Raw genomic sequence first — 12301 nt, forward strand, 5'->3', positions numbered from 1 at the left:
GGGCTCCACCTGAGCCCTGCAGGGTGAGAGGGAGGGAGAAATAACGGCCATTAGGGGGAAAAAAGGAAATAATTAGAAAAAATGACCTTGCTGTGGTCAGAGCCCGTTCCAGGGAAGGGTTGGGGATGAGGGGTGTCCAGGTGAGAGTTTGGGGTGTCCAGGGGTGTGTGTCCAGTGTCCAGGGGTGTGTGTCCAGTGTCTTAAGTGTGTGTGCACGGCACCCAGGTGTCCCTGTGCAGTGTCTGAGTGTGTGCAGGGTGTCTGTCCAGGTGTGCACACACGATGTCTGGGTGTGCGTGTGGTGTCCAGGTGTCCCTGTGCAGTGTCTGAGTGTGTGCAGTGTCCAGGGGTGTGTCCGTGGTGTCTGGGTGCGTGTGCAGTGTCCAGAGGTGTGTGTCCAGGGCCCAGGTGTGCACATGCAGTGTCCAGGTGTGTGTGTGTGCAATGTCCAACTGGTCACACAGTGTCCAGAGCCCAGCTGCGCACACGTGGTATCTCGGCTGGGTGGCAGTGTCTGGGTGTGACTGTGCGGTGTCTGGGTGTGACTGTGCGGTGTCTGGGTGTGACTGTGCAGTGTCCAGGTGGGACTGTGCAGTGTCCGGGTGTGTCTGTGCAGTGTCCAGCTGGGTGTGCAGTGTCTGAGTGTGACTGTGCAGTGTCTGGGTGTGACTGTGCAGTGTCCAGGTGTGACTGTGCAGTGTCCGGCTGTGACTGTGCAGTGTCCAGCTGGGTGTGCAGTGTCCGGGTGTGACTGTGTGGTGAGTGTGTCTGTGCGATGTCCGGGTGTGTGTGTGCAGTGGCTGGGTGTGCATGTTCAGTGTCTAAGTGTGACTGTGCAGTGTCCAGGTGTGACTGTGCAGTGTCTGGCTGTGTGTGTGCAGTGTCTGACTCTGACTGTGCAGTGTCTGGGTGTGACTGTGCAGTGTCTGGGTGTGACTGTGCAGTGTCCGGCTGGGTGTGCGGTGTCCGGGTGTGTCTGTGCAGTGTCTGGGTGTGACTGTGCAGTGTCCGGGTGTGACTGTGCGGTGTCTGAGTGTGACTGTGCAGTGTCTGACTGTGACTATGCAGTGTCCAGCTGGGTGTGCAGTGTCTGAGTGTGACTGTGCAGTGTCCAGGTGGGACTGTGCGGTGTCCGGCTGGGTGTGCGGTGTCCGGCTGGGTGTGCAGTGTCTGGGTGTGACTGTGCAGTGTCTGGCTGGGTGTGAAGTGTCTGAGTGTGTCTGTGCGGTGTCTGGGTGTGACTGTGCAGTGTCTGAGTGTGATTGTGCAGTGTCAGGCTGTGCGTGTGCAGTGTCCGGCTGTGACTGTGCGGTGTCCGGGTGTGACTGTGTGGTGAGTGTGTCTGTGCAGTGTCTGGGTGTGACTGTGCAGTGTCCGGCTGGGTGTGCAGTGTCTGACTGTGACTGTGCAGTGTCCGGCTGTGACTGTGCAGTGTCCAGGTGTGACTGTGCAGTGTCCGGCTGGGTGTGCAGTGTCTGGGTGTGACTGTGCAGTGTCTGGGTGTGACTGTGCGGTGTCTGGGTGTGACTGTGCAGCGTCTGACTGTGACTGTGCAGTATCCGGCTGGGTGTGCAGTGTCCGGGTGTGTCTGTGCAGCGTCTGGCTGGGTGTGCAGTGTCTGGGTGTGACTGTGCGGCGTCTTGACTGTGACTGTGCAGTATCCGGCTGGGTGTGCAGTGTCCAGGTGTGACTGTGCGGTGTCTGAGTGTGACTGTGCAGTGTCCAGATGTGACTGCAGTGTCTGAGTGTGACTGTGCAGTGTCCGGCTGCGTCCCCCGTGTCCCTCCGTGCGCGGGGCTCCGGCACCTCCCTGTGGCAGCAGCCAGGAACAGGCTCCGAGCGTCTGCCAGAGCGGGGCCATCACCGTGCTGGGGACACCGCGGGGACCGTGACCACGCTGGGAACACTGGGCACCGGCACCGTGCTGGGGACACCGCGGGGACCGTGACCACGCTGGGGACACTGTGGGCACCGGCACCGTGCTGGGGACACCGCGGGGACCGTGACCACGCTGGGGACACTGTGGGCACCGGCACCGTGCTGGGGACACCGCGCGAGTCGTGGCCACCCGGGCTCGAGGCCGCACAAAGCGAGGCCCAGCCCCTGTCCCCGTGTCCCCAGGCCGGGGTGGGGATCCGAGGCTCGGCAGCGCCAGCGCCCCAATGCTGGGGCCATTGCCGTGGGGACATCCTTTACCCCAGGGGACATCCCGCCTCGTCCCCTGCCCAGCCAACCCCTCCCTCCCTCTCCTGCCCCGTGTCAGTGCTTTATTTATTCCCAACTCCCTGTGCTGGGGCTGGGGTCCCTGGGGAAGGAAAAGGGGTCCCTGGGGAAGGAAAAAGGTCCCAGCTCCAAGGTGGGATGGGATGGGATGCAGAGGGATTGGAAGCAGATGTGCCCCCTCCCCACAGCTGCAGCTCTTCCTGTCTCTCTTCCATTTCTTTTTCTTTTTTTTTTTTTTTTTTTGGTGTTTTGTTTTGTTTTTAAAGATTGTAAATATAGATAGAGCTTTATTTTGTTAATAAGACGACAAGTAACTTAACCTGTATATTTCACATCCCTGTTTACAACCCTCCCTCCCCCTGTCCCTTGGCACAATAAAAGTGACTTTTTGGAGCAGAGAGAGGGGCCTGGGCTTCACCAGATTGGGGGGCGAGGGTTGGATGGGGACATCTCCAGATCCAGAGGGGACAGGAGCACCCCCAGACTCCGAGGGTGCTGCTCCTGCTCCAGCACAAGTCCCCCACCAGACCCACCACCCCCAAATTCCAGCTACCAGCAGCTTTTATTTCGCACCAAAACGAACACGGACGCAGCAGCAGCCCTGGCTCTGGCTGGGGGAGGTCCCTGTGCCCGCAGGGGGGGACAGGCACCTTGTCCCCACGGCCAAGGCAGGGGCACAGGGCGCTGATTGCACCCCCAGCTGCTGCACAACCACTGCGATGAGCTGGACAGGGCTCAGCAGGGCAGGGCAGGGGGTGAAGCTGTGCCCAGTCCTGGAACAGCTCCGTGCCACCTCCTCCCGGGGGTGGGGACATGGCCAAGGGAGGTGCACAGGGTTGGGGACGGGCAGGACTGACCGCCCTGGACTCCCTGGACACCCCTGGCCCCAGGGGTGAGGGCGAAGGCAGAGCTGGGAACCTCCTGCTCCAGCAGCACGGGGGGTGGGGGGAAGCCAGCAAGCTGAGGGGGGCAGTGGGGACAGGCAGGGCCAGCCCCGGGCTGGGCACAGCGCAGGGGACAGGCACCCAGTGCCCACCAGCAGCACCCCACTGGTCCCAAATCCTCGTGGCTCACGGCTGGCCCTGCCCCTTTCCCCCGCAGCTCCCACCCCTCATGGAAAAGGGTCCCGTGCCTGGGCTCAGCAGGGACCCGGGGTAGGTGCCGGTTTGGGGGTGGCACCTCGGTGGCACCCAGCAGGGCAGGAGGGGACAGAGGGTGCAGCGAAGGGAGGCAGCCAAAATGACCGGGCAGCTCTGGGGGCTCCTGAGCGGATGGGGTGACCCCGTGTCCCTCCTCGGGGACAGCGCAGGGGGGGTAGGACGGGTGCCAGGCCGAGCAGCAGCAGCAGCAGTGCCAGCAGGGCACGGCCCTGCCGGGCACCAGGGCCGAGCGGGGCTCGGCCTTAAGGCGATGGTGAGGCTTCCTTGCGTGGGCTGGGGCCTCGCCGGGGCTGTGGTCCTCTCCAGCATCTCATGGTCCAGTCTTGGGGGGGGTCCAGGGTCTCCTGGAAGCGGCACCGGCTGGGGCAGAGCTCCTCTCCTCCCCCTTGGCACCGGCAGGACCGGCCCTCAACCCCAGCAGGGCTGGGCAAGGGGGACGCGAGGACACGGCCGGGACAGAAGAGCTCGGGGTGGTGCCTATTTGGGGACCTGCAGGGCTGTGACCACCGGCTTCATCTTGAAGTACTGTTTAAACCTTAACTTTGCATATCTGCCAAGAAAAGAGGGACAGCCCTGAGCCACCCGTGGCCCCAGGGGCTGCCAGGATCCTCCTGCTCTCCGGTCATTTCCCACCGGGAGCAACCGAGCTGGACTCACCTTAAGAAATTAAAGTCTATGGTGGAGTATTTGTCCTGGATGAGGCCCCAGCACGCCCAGAGGAAATGGGAGGCCTGCAAGGGGCAGAACAAGGATCAGGGAACGGGCACGGGGCATCCGTGCCCGCGGGACAGAGGCGTGTGACATCCCGGGGCTGTGACGACGACAGGACACGGAGCAGGGCTGGCCCACACCGAGATTTTTGTGCCCTCCAGAGGCTGCTCCCTTCAGGGACAATGCTGAACACAGGGTCCCACCCCCTGTGCTGCCCTCCCAGCAGCTCCAGCCAGGAAAAGAGGATATTTCACCCGAAATTTCCAGAAAACTGGCTCGGGCCGCCCCTGGCAGTTCCCAAAGAGGATTTCCTCACGCCAGGCCGTGTCTGACCCCTCTGCAGGGACGCCCAAGGCCGCGGCTGTCGGACACACGCTGTCCCCAGCACACCCCGGTGACCTTGCCCGGGGGCTTGGTGCCCCTGAGGCGCTGCCAGGCCCTGTGGGACAGCCTGCCCCAGGTGTCCCCAAGCCCCCGAGCTGGCACCTGCAGCCCCATCCTCGCCAGGGCAGAGCTGGCACCTGCAGCCCCATCCTCGCCAGGGCAGCTGGAAGCCCAAGAGCAGAGGAAATCCCATCCCCTGGGTTGTGTTCTCACCCCTGGAGCAAGGCCGGCTCCTTCTACTCACCAAGGAAAACTTGTTCACTTGCACGTAGAGAGTTTCCAGCTCCTCCTCGGACACCCGGGTGTCCCCTGGGTGCCCCTGGGTGAGCTCCTTGTAGGCCTGCAGGTAGGAGTGCAGCCACTGCAGCTGCGTCTCCTTGCTGGGGTAGAGGCCGTAATCCACCTCCTTCACGCCTGGGGGGGTCAGGGGGGCACGGGGGGGACAGGGAGGGGTTGGATTCCCCGTGAGGAGAACACAGCCCCAGCCCCCACCCGGCCTCGGGGGCATCCAGGTGCCCAAGGCCAGCAGAGACCCTGCCTCAGACGTGGCTCCGAGCATGGACAGCCCCGTTTCCTGCTGTAGGATTGGGGGTGCAGCTCCCTCCTTCATCCCAGTAATAGGAGACCCCATTTTCCATCCCTGGACTGGGAATACAAGTCCCTCCTCCACCCCCAGGGATGAAGAGACCCCATTTCCCACCCCAGGACAGGGGACACAACTCCCTCCTCCATCCCAGTAATAGGAGACCCCATTTCCCACCATGGGAGTGAGGACACAACTCCCTCATCCACCCCCAGGGCTGGGGACACCCCAGGCCAGCAGTGGGGGGGACCTTTGGAGCCCCGAGAGGATCCCAACCTGCAAACTCATTGAAGTGGTTCCCAATGTCGAAGGCCTGGTAGTTGTACCCCGTGTACTCGTAGTCGATGAAGCGAACGTGCTCTGCAGAGGCAAAGGTGGAGGCTGTGAGGTGGGGAGGGACAGAGGTGACAGAGGGACAGAGGTGACACCCCCGGGAGGGTGGCCAAGGGACACTCCCGGGCACGCAGACCTCGTGTCCTGTCGTAGATGATGTTCTTGCACAGGAGGTCGTTGTGGCACAGCACCACGGGGGACCCCAGCTGCGACAGCGTCTCCTTCATCCAGGCCAGCTCCTGCTCCAGCGCCTCCAGGCTGGGCACGTCCTGCGGGAGGCTGGCAAGAGGGACAAAAAGGGACAGGGGGATGCGGTGGCATCGCTGCTGCTCTCAGGGAGCCTCCCTGGGGGCTCAGGGGCAGAATTTCCCCGGCTTCCAGCGCTTCCCTGGGGGCTCAGGGGCAGAATTTCCCCGGCTTCCAGCGCTTCCCTGGGGGCTCAGGGGCAGAATTTCCCGACTTCCCTCTCGTGCCTTACAAAGGACCCCATTAATGGCACAAAGCGGGGCTCACGAGGCTGTTTTTTGGGAGGTGGCCAGGTCCGCCTGCCTGGTAGACACCACAACCCAGCCTCAGCGCGTCCCTTGCCCCCCAAAATCCCCATGCCCACCCCCCCAAATCCACCCCGGCCGCCCCCAGCGCTCTTTCCCCGAGCACCCGGAGAAGCCCCGGGGAATGTTTTGGACTCTGGCGGGGCACGCAGCCCCGCGGTAACCTCGGGAGCGTGGGTTCCAAGAAGAGAGCTCGTTAATCATTGCCTAATTGGCCGCGCTGAAGGCGCAGCTTGGGTAAAGTCTGCCCGTGGCCCGGCGGGGGCTGAGAAAAGCCCGGCTGGCTCCTGCCGCTGGTTAATGATTCCCCTGCCTCGGGGTTCGTTCACCTCCTCCGCCTCTTGGGGCTGCCCGAATCCTTCCCAGACACCCCAACACTCACCTGGTGCGTCAACCCAGCCTTCTGCCCCCCCCAAAAAATGGGATGGGCTGGTTGGGAGTGGGGACTGCGTGTTTGAATCTAGGCTGGGTTTCTAGGATTCATCGTCAGCTCAGCAGGGCTTGAGCTCCGGCTTATTCTAGGCTTAAATTCCCTGGAGGAGGAGGAGGATTGGTACAGCAGTGGGAGGCTGTGGCTCCAGCTGGATCCTGCCTGGATGCTGCACAGACACATCCCAGAGCCCCCGAAAAAGCCGAATTTCCCCCCAAACTGACAGCAGGAAGGGGCTGGAGCTGCCTCCACCCCACCCGGGGCTCCAGGAGGGATCCAGCAGCGGATCCAGCCCCAAACTCACCCCCAGATCCCCGCAGAGGCTTTACCTGGGAACCAGGGCTCTTCCCCCCGGTCCTGCCCGGCCCTAGAGCTGGGTGGGCAGCGGGTGCCCGAGGCAGAGCGGGGCTCTGTGGGATCCCTCTGCCTTTACCTGGGGTCGGATACCTTTGGGCTGAGCTCCGTCTTCACCAGGGTGAGGTATTTGTGCAGCTTCTGCCACAGGATGGGCCTGGGGAGGCTCCCGTTGGCGTGGATGGCGTGGACTCGGGCCATCTCCCGGGCCACCAGCCTGGCGTGGAGCACAGGAGAGGGGTGAGAGGTGATCCCAAATCCTTCAAATCCCTCCCAAAATCCCCAAAAGAGCTTCGGGATGTCTTGAGGGGGTTCCTTTGAAAATCCTGTTTAAAAGCACGGGGTTGGCACAGCTGAACCCTCATTCCATGTCAGGGATCAGCCTCTGAAGCATTTCAGAGTTCACATTTTCAGGGCAAATTCAGCCCAAAACTGTGCTTCCCAAGAAATTCCAGCTTCCCAGGAAACTTCTCCTCGCCAAACCCCAACGCTTTAGAAATTTGCTGATTTTGATGATCCTGGCTGAAATTTGGCCCATTTATCCCCCAACACCACCCAGGCCTGGGCACACCAGTGACCCCCACCCACGGCAGCGAGGGGAGAGCTGGAAATACGGAACAAACCCCTGGAAAAACCCCCAGGTGATGACACGGCGGTCCCACAAACCTGAAGATGTGGGGGTCCCGCACGTGGTCAGGCCCCAGCGCGATTCCTGGCAGGAATTGGTAGCAGAGCCCGTTCTGGAAGGCGCAGTAGAGGTCGGGGGCGCAGCCGTGGGCATGCAGCACCTGGAAATTCCTCAGCTCCGTCTCCCTGTCCACCAGCAGCTCCGTCTTCCTGCCGTACACCCGCACCAGCACCGCGTCCGCCATGCCCTCGTCCCTGTAGCAGGCCACCAGCTTGTTGGTGATGCCATCGGTGAAGAGCTGGGCGGGGACAAAGACGGCGCCGGTGACACCTGAACATCCCAGCTGGGAATGGGGGAACCCCTTTGCCTCCTTCCCAGCGGTGGAAAAACCTCGTGGCAAGGGCAGGGAAGGGGGAAAGGAGAGAGGTGGCGCAGCCAGGAAGGCTCCTGGGGGAGGGGACAGGAGTTTGCAAGGCCTCGGGGCTCTCTGCAGGCAGCCACGGGCAGAGGCACGCTGGTGGTTTGGGTGGAAATCCTGCTGGTTTCCACCTGGGATCCCAGGGATAGCTCAGGGAGAGCCCAGGGATAGCTCAGGGATAGCCCAGGGATAGTTCAGGGATAGCCCAGGGATAGTTCAGGGAGAGCCCAGGGATAGCCCAGGGATAACTTGGGAATAGATCAGGGACAGCTCAGGGACAGCTCAGGGACAGCTCAGGGATAGCCCAGGGATAGCCCAGGGATAGTTCAGGGATAGCTCAGGCATAGCTCAGGGAGAGCTCAGGGAGAGCCCAGGGAGAGCCCAGGGATAGCTCAGGGAGAGCTCAGGGATAGCCCAGGGATAGCTCGGGAATAGCTCAGGGATAGCTCAGGGATAGCTCAGGGATAGCTCGGGAATAGCTCAGGGATAGCCCAGGGATAGCCCAGGGATAGTTCAGGGATAGCCCAGGGATAGTTCAGGGATAGTTCAGGGATAGTTCAGGGATATCTCAGGGATAGCCCAGGGATAGCTCAGGGATAGCCCAGGGATAGTTCAGGGATAGCCCAGGGATAGCTCAGGGATAGCCCAGGGATAGCTCAGGGATAGCTCGGGAATAGCTCAGGGATAGCTCAGGGATAGCTCAGGGATAGTTCAGGGATAGCCCAGGGATAGTTCAGGGATAGCTCAGGGACAGCCCAGGGATAGCTCAGGGATAGTTCAGGGATAGCCCAGGGATAGCTCAGGGATAGCTCAGGGATAGCCCAGGGATAGCTCAGGCCACATGCGCCGCCAGCACGCTCGGCACGGGAGCAGCCCTGGGAATCGCTCCAGGAAAAAAAAAAAAAAAAAAAACCAACAAAAAAACCCAGCGTAAATTGGCACAAAATAAATAAAAAATAAATAACTAAACCACGCAACGAGGCCGAAAACAAGCCCGGAGCAAACACCACCCCCCCCCCCACATCCCCTCCTCCGACCCTCCCCGCGGGCCGGGGCGCTGATAGGCGGGGACGTCGCTGCTGGGGACGTCTCGTGTCACCGCTCTGACGGCTCCTCGCAGATGGAAAGGGAGTTTTGTTCTCCCGGCGCTCCGCCTTGGCCGCCTGCCCGCGCACATGCCGGGGCTGCTGCCGCCCGCGCCGGGCTCCGCGCCCCATCCCGCCGCGATTTCGGGCACCTCCGGGGCACCCCGAGGGTTTGGGGATGTGTCACCCTGTGAGAAACCACTGTCCCCTTGCCAGCTCCAGGCTGGGCACTTCGGGGTGCTGCAGCTCCCCGTGGGAATGATTCCTTCATCCCGCCGGGATTTCGGGCACCTCTGGGGCACTGAGGGGGTTTGGGGATGTGTCACCCCGTGGGAAGCCCCACGCCAGTTCCGAGGTGCTGCGTCTTCCCATGGGAATGATTCCTTCATCCCTTTGGGATCGGGGAGCTGGAGCAGGAGGGGGTTGAGGGCTCCTGCTCCGGCAGCCGCGGAGCTCGGGGGTGGGACGGATAATTTTAGACATCCCACTCAGCAACCCACACTCCCCTATAGGGTGCCTATATATAGGGCTCCCCGTGCAGCCTCCCGAGGGAGACTCCAGGCACTGGAACAGGACCCTCCAAGTCAGATGGGGTTGACACCCCTGCTCCACAGCTGGAGGGGGATTTGGGGTGAGCAGGGCGAGGCGGCCGCCCCATCCTGGGGGGTTGCTGCCCCTCAGCTGTGGCTGAACCTTCTCAAGCTGCTTTTCCCCGAGCTGATAATCTGGATTTCTGCCATGGGGCCACGCTCAGCTCTCTCCTCCCCTTGTCCTGCCAGGCCCCAGAGGCTGGAAGTTCAGGCAGCAGAGGTGTCACAGCCCATCCATGCAGGTGTCACAGCCTGTCCATGCAGGTGTCACCGTGGGCCACACGCGGGTCGGCCGCAGGTGAGCGGCTCCACGTTGAGTGAAATCCTCGTGTGCTGCTCTGTTTTGCTGCCCCACAGCCCGGGCAGCCCTTTCCAGCAGGTTTAGCGGGATTACTGAGCCTTATCCCCCCCCTGAATTCCAGGCCACCAACTTTGGAGACGCACACGTGGTTCCTTGGTGACCTGCAGGGACTCGCCAGGTTTGGGGGTGGCAGCTCCGTCAGCTCCCAAGGATCAGCTGCGGCTGCCTGGGAGATGCCCTGTGCTGTTCCTTGTGGATCCAGGCTGCAGCCACCCCCAAATCCTTCCCTTCTGCAGCTGGGTGACAGCAGGGATGGAGGGGAAGGAGTGCGGCTGCACGAACTTTGCAGCGATTAAACGCAAAGCCAGACCCGAGCCCTGCGCCAAAGCGCTGGGGTGAAGCAGCAAAATCCAGCTCCTGGTGCTGCACCTGCCGGGAGAATCCCTCAGCATTCCCAAAACACCACCGTGCCGGCTGCCTCAGCACCCCCAGACCGGGGCCGGGCACCAGCAGGGCAACTTGTTGCCAAATTCGGGCTAAAAGCATCCAACCCTGCCCTGCTGGAGTCCTCGCACGGCTTCGGCTCCGCGTCGCTGCCGCTCTTATCTCTGGCTGAGGGATGGATGGAGGAGTTTGTGCTTCCCTGGGAGCGTGAGTGGCTGACTCAGCGGCACGGACATTCCTCGGGGATGAGGAGCCGGGGCCCTGGGAAGCGGGCACAACCTGGAGCGCAGGAGCCCTCAGCGAGAAGAGCGCAGGGCAGCGCGCCCGAGCGCCCGGATCCTTCTTCCCGCGTTCCTGAGCTCCGGGAGGTTTTCCCGTGCCACGGGCACAGCCTGGTACAGCCCCCGCGAGCAGCCGGGCGCTGCCACCGGGCAGCGAGGTGCTGGGAACGGGGCAGCGCTCCAGGGCAACGGGAAAGGGAATGGGATCGCTAATGGGAACCAGCTGAGGCCCCTACCCCGCTCCATCCCCTCCCGAGCGGCTCCTGCGAGGGGAAACGCGGGAGGAGGGAAAGCAGCCGAGGGAAACGCAACGGGAGGGTTTTCCCTCAACTCCCAAGCGGTTTTTCTCCTTTTTTTCCTTTAAATTAAAAACACACGCACGCACACCCGAGCTGCTGTTAAACACCGACCCCTGCGGAGCCTGGATCCCACAGAGCCGGGGTCCCTCAACAACCACCGAGCTCTGTGAGCAGAGCGAGACATTTCCTGCCCCTGCAAACTCCAACTCCCAGCTTCCTGCCCGCTGCCATCTGCCCTTTCAGATGTCTTTTCCTGCAGCTTCTTGTATTTAATTACACGTGGCTATTAATACATTTTTAATGACCGGAAGCGTGTGCCTTCGCAGAGGACACTCACTCACGTGCAGATATTTAAGGGCACCCAGTCCCAGCCCCTCCACGCCCCGGTGTCCAGCGCCAGGGCACTGCTGAGGGCACCGGCGCCACCAGTCCGTGGCACCCCAGACCTGGCCGGCGGCGAAGACGGGGAGAGGGATTCCCACGCCAGCCCAGCTCTCCCAGCAAAGCCCTGGCAGCTCCGCACAGCCGAGCCCTGTCCCGCGCCAGGAGCCCGGAGCTGGTGGCCGGCTCCCACCTGAACTGGGGGCTCAGCCCACGCAGCCCGGGAAAGGTGGGAGCCAACAAATATCCCAAACAAGGGCAGCTCCCAGGAGCGGCCCCTCCTGCGGGCTCCCCCGCACCGTGGCAGCGACCCTGGGGACACTTGGCACTCACAGCCACCACTCGGTGACCACCCCAGGGGTCCCTAAACCTCGGGGGGGGGGTGTGATGGGGGTGTCACAGCTGATGGACCCCCGGTTACGCTCTGAGAGTGGAGACCCCGGGGTGGGAGAACAGGGTGTCACCGCTCCGGGGCAGGTCCTAGGGACTCCCATGGTGGTTCCACAGCCACCCTCATGTGGACCTTATAGACCCCTCAGTGAGCTCTCCTGCTGCCCCACGGCCAGGCCTAGAGCCCCACAGACCCCCTTGGGTGAGCCCCACATCCCCCCTCGAACAAATCCGATAGTCCCCCGGGTCGAACCCCACAGCCCCCCTAGGATGCACCCTATAGCCCCCCAGGCTGAGCCCCACCACCCCCCTAGAACGGACCCTATAGCCCCCTAGGCTGAGCCCCGCAGCCCCCCTGGAGCTGACCCCATACCCCGCCGGGGTGAGCCCCGTAGCCCCCTCGGACAGACCCTACAACCCCAGAACCCCACCCCAGCCGGGCTCTGCAGCCCCACCGGGCGATCCCCGCGGGGGAGCGGCCGCCGGTTCGCGGGGTGCCGGCGCAGGGTCCCCCCTCCCCGTACCTTGGTCTTCACCGTGGCCGGCTCCCAGGCGGGTCTCAGCTGCCGCACGATCCGCAGCGCCCCGGGCAGCACGTCCCCCTCGTCCACCGCAATGCCGAGGTGTGGCACGGCGGGGGTCCCGCCGCCGCCCCCCCGCTCCGGCCCCGGGCAGTCGGGGCAGCGGGCGGGCGGTGCGGCCATGGCCAGCTCCGCGCTGCCGGAGCCGCGGCCCATGTGCCGGGGGCTGCGCGG

General features: G+C 63.1%; 1 protein-coding gene across 1 annotated transcript; it reads right to left on the reverse strand.

Annotated features, from left to right (window-relative positions):
- Positions 1–2766: 2766 nt before the first annotated feature.
- ETNK2 (ethanolamine kinase 2) lies at positions 2767–12301 on the reverse strand. Its single transcript, XM_068995748.1, has 8 exons — positions 12071–12301; positions 7396–7655; positions 6809–6946; positions 5531–5673; positions 5338–5421; positions 4723–4892; positions 4041–4114; positions 2767–3933 (listed from the first exon to the last, which is right to left on the reverse strand). The coding sequence occupies exons 1-8, from the start codon at positions 12281–12283 to the stop codon at positions 3861–3863; spliced, it is 1155 nt and encodes a 384-aa protein (XP_068851849.1). The 5' UTR covers positions 12284–12301; the 3' UTR covers positions 2767–3860.

Source organism: Aphelocoma coerulescens, chromosome 26 (assembly GCF_041296385.1).
Source record: "Aphelocoma coerulescens isolate FSJ_1873_10779 chromosome 26, UR_Acoe_1.0, whole genome shotgun sequence".
Classification (NCBI taxonomy): Eukaryota; Metazoa; Chordata; class Aves; order Passeriformes; family Corvidae; genus Aphelocoma; species Aphelocoma coerulescens.